Source organism: Varroa destructor, unplaced genomic scaffold, assembly GCF_002443255.2.
Source record: "Varroa destructor unplaced genomic scaffold, Vdes_3.0 BEIS01000005.1, whole genome shotgun sequence".
NCBI classification, from domain to species: domain Eukaryota; kingdom Metazoa; phylum Arthropoda; class Arachnida; order Mesostigmata; family Varroidae; genus Varroa; species Varroa destructor.
In genome coordinates, this window is record NW_019211458.1 from 32,355,033 (window position 1) to 32,359,187 (window position 4,155).

The 4,155-nt window shown below is 39.0% G+C and overlaps 1 protein-coding gene across 10 annotated transcripts in view; it reads left to right on the forward strand.

Annotated features, from left to right (window-relative positions):
• Stim (stromal interaction molecule) overlaps positions 1-4,155 on the forward strand; it is a 37,937-nt gene that overhangs the window by 26,145 nt on the left and 7,637 nt on the right. For all 10 annotated transcript variants that reach the window (XR_002673905.2, XM_022808441.2, XM_022808445.2 and 7 more), the window contains 5 exons: positions 887-1,010; positions 1,311-1,420; positions 1,800-2,091; positions 2,395-2,549; positions 2,894-3,203. Coding sequence is in view for 9 of the 10 variants with exons in the window: in XM_022808441.2 (XP_022664176.1) it covers positions 887-1,010; positions 1,311-1,420; positions 1,800-2,091; positions 2,395-2,549; positions 2,894-3,203 (991 nt within the window). In the remaining variant the exon portion in view is untranslated. The remainder of the gene's footprint in view (positions 1-886; positions 1,011-1,310; positions 1,421-1,799; positions 2,092-2,394; positions 2,550-2,893; positions 3,204-4,155) is intronic.

The following is a 4,155-nucleotide window of genomic DNA, read 5'->3' on the forward strand; positions in this document are numbered from 1 at the left end:
TTGCATGTGCATCCGTTGCAAAGATCGTATGAGTTTTTTGTTCAACTCAAAGTCGCGTATACGTATGAATATTCAATTCAATTAGCGGAATGTTTAATTATCCTTTATTACAAAAAAAAAACTCTACGAAGACTAAGCGTTAGCGCATTACTCATGCTAAGGTCAAAGAAACAGATACAAATTTGGTCTTCAGTGACAAAGAAGGCATTGTGCGATGTTGCCCCTGCTTAAACCAGTGCAACCTTTCACTTTCTGTTTTCGCCAGTTTCAAAAAAAGTGTTCTAGACCTAACAGCTTTTTATATATAAAATATTTATATTGTAATAGTGTTTACGTGGCAACTGTTGCAAAACATAAATTTGAGGTGAAATGTGTGGAAACGGATAAAATCCTTATTGTGACAAGACATTTCATGACTTCGATCGAACTAATAACCTTGATTTGACCTTTTCTGGCATGATCTACCAGAGACATGCCAATAGCCTGTCGATCCGATCAAACAATATTGACTCTAGTGTGTAAGGGCGATTCAAATAGTATTCTGCTATCAGAGCGTCATTATACCTAGCAAAATCGCTCAAGGGGACTCGAGCGAAAAGATCAGCTTGATACCGCGGACTTCATTCAGCAGTACGAATCGGCAAAGCAGAATGCTCGTATGCCATGACCAATTATAAAATAGCCCGTACACAGCCCAGCCTACTTATTCGATTCCATGCAGTTGTTTTGTCGCTTATGATATTCGCCTTTTTATAATAGTATTTTCTTGAACCAAGCAATTTGTGGATTTAAATCAAGTCAATAAAATGACGTCAGAAAAAAACGAAGATAAATTTTGTTCTGTATAGCGTTTTTGTACTTACTATATTTCTGCTTCGTCTTGCAGCGTGCGAAGTGACATCTTCTTGCGATGACATTGCGGGCTTCGAAGCGATCCGGGCACTGCACCGCCAGCTCGATGACGATGCGTCAGGAACGGTCGATATTTCAGAAACGGACGAGTTTATACGGTAGATAAAACAGATGTACCTTGAAATCGATTTATTTTTTAACTGCTTCGCTCCCTGTCCACAGCCAGCTCAGAGAAGAAATCAGTGTTGTTGACGGGACTTTGGGGTTTTGCATTTGGCTGCGTAGCTTACCATACGCTAGGCTCGGGGTCGTTTCACGTGAATATGGTGCGAGTGCATGGCCGCTGCCGCACCGTGATTATGTGCGCAAGAAGCTACGCAAATGAACTATTATTAATGTGAATTTCCTATTAATAATTCATTACTGTTGTTCTCGCTATTACTTTTACTGTGTTTTAGAGATGAACTTCAAAACCCGAACGGCAATGAACGGCAAATAAAAGCTTTCCATGGAACTGATACGTCGATATCAGTTCTCGAAATGTGGCTTGGTTGGAAAAATAGTGAAGGTAAAATTTATACAATCGAAGAAATAAAAAACATCTACAATATTAATATTATTTATTATGCGCAGGCTTTCTTTTTCCGAAACAGCTGAACAACTAATCGATAGCCAAGTATCTGAATGAAATGCTTAGGTGAACTATTCAGGTCGATTTTCTTCATCCATATCCGAGTGATCCTAGATTCAAATGACTGGCAAAACTGCATCATTTACCTTCTCACAGAAATGTGCTTGCTCTGGTCCAGTGTGTTCGGCAAAGCTTTAGCTAGGAACCAAATCTTCAACCGTACGATGATTGTACGTTGTAGATGATTCTTTCTATTCACTGCCCTCGTAGTCTAATTTGACTTGTATTATCTGCATCCATGTCCTGTGTTATACAGTTCACAACTGGACGGTTGAAGAGACAGTATCGTGGCTGGTGGACTGTGTAGATCTTCCACAATATGCGCGGGTCTTTCACGAGAACCGTGTCGACGGACGTGCCCTGCCGCGGATGGCAGTCCAGAGTAATGCGTATCTATCAAGTGAACTCGGTATTAAGGATCCGATTTCGAAGCAGAAGCTCGTTCTCAAGGCTATGGACGTCGTCCTTTTCGGTCCGCAGCGAAATCACAACTGGCTCAAAGATGTGATTCTAGCGGTCGTGATTTGTTTAGCTTGTATGATTGTGTGGTAAGGATTGTCCGCAGTGTAGCACTCACACAGTAAGGACAGTAAGTGGATGGGAGATAGCACGTTTTGCAGAAGGGATAACTCAATATTTGCGTATGAATTTACCTTCATATTTTTGTTCTCCAGCATAATATTATAGTGAATAAATATAATACTCCAGCATAATAAATATAATACTTTATCTAGTACATCGTTCAGGGCACGAACCAGATTCCAAAAATCGATTGTTGTCAGTTCTTCCACTATAAGTTGCCTTTGATGTCTAGGAACGTTCTTTGAAAAATGAGTATGGCTACGTTTTAGGTACCTATACAATCAGAAGCAAAGTTCAGACGAACAAGTTAGCAAGTTGATGAAGGAGCTAGACGGACTACTTGAGATGCAGCAGCAGCTTGACAAAGCCCGAAGCGAAGCTGAAAGTCCCCAAGAAGACATTTCAGGCAAGAAAGAAGGTCTTGGTAAGAGTCTGCTTCCTCTCTTGCGGAATATACATCTGTTACCGTAAACGATAACATGTAATAGATACTGCGTTAGAATAGCATAATATAGTTGCAAAGTTCGTCGTTACTGCTTCTGTTTAAGTACTTTTTTACGTTTGATTATTCTACAGCGAGGGGGGGGGATTAGTATGTTATGCATTGAATCCTTTAACAATCTCATAGTATATTCAGTTATGAAAAACAAATTTTATTATATTCTAGTGTGAAGTTTGAATTGTACAGAGAGAAATATTTAGATTATTTAGCGTTGCATAATGTTTATTTTCCCATTGTATGATTGGTATTGCGTAATATTGTACTAGCCTACAACGATCCAGAGATGCAGATCTACAAGCTACAAGAGGAGATACGTTTTCTTCATGAAGAATTGGCGAAGGCGCAGAATGTGCCGCGGGGAATGGCCCCTCCCCAATTACAGCACTGGCTGCAACTAACCCATGAAATCGAGTTAAAGTATTTCCACGCAAAGAAGGCAGCTGCTGAGAATCAGCTACGGAAAGCCAAGGATGAATGCGACAAGCTAAGACGTAAAGGGCAAAGTTTTATGGGGCCATTTAGGTTAACCCACGGTGGAAGCATCGACGATATTGACACAACGATTCTTAAAGCAAAGTAAGTCTAATTTATCGTGTTTCACGGACACAAAATGCAAAACTATAGATGATAATATGTAGTGCAAATCACCTAGTTTCATAATAGCATCACCACTATTTACTCACACATTTGAGCGTTTTCGGATAGGATAGGAAGTTTCTCAAAGACCATTTGTTCTTCAGGCGAGTGGCAGGAAAATATTTAGAATTATCTCACTTACTCCTTATTGGATTTCAGAGCTTGAAAAGTGTACGTGCAAATACACAGAGTGGCGCGTGTAAACTGAGAAATTTTCGTATGCTTTGCCTCTAAGACCGTTTCTGACCAAGAACAGATATTGCAACAAAATATTTTATACCTGCTAACTATCATCCTTAACGATCGTTAACCGATTTGATACCTAAATCACTAACTAGTCATTTTCGAGACATTCCTTCTTTAACCCGCGAATAACTTTCATAAGAAGTTATGATATTGGTAAAAGTATCACTCAAATACGCTACACAAAAATTCCAACAGAAGTAAATTTTGAGCTAATAACAGACCAAAAGTTTGAAGAATTTGCATTTTTCAAAGCGACCAAAAAATTATAAAAAAACAACAGTAAAAAATCTCAAACTAATCCTTGTAGCCTATCTGGATACCCTAATCGGCAACGGATATTCTGTTTGGAACAACGGTTAGTTTTAATATCAAAAATGGCTTTTTGAGCCTTTTAAATCGAAATCCTATTGACAACATTCAGGCTTAGTTTATAAAAATTTCCTTCAGACCCTTTAGAGGTAATGTAAGAAAAACCGTGAATTTCGAGCAAAAAATAATTTTGAATCTTGGCTGAAAAATGCGCCGAAGGATCGGAATATGCTGTCGCTTTGTTCTCGGACGAACTGGCTTTTAGCTGACTGCAGGAGTAGTAGATGAATGAAATACATGCCCGTTACGACAACAGTTATTTAGTTAGTTTGAATGT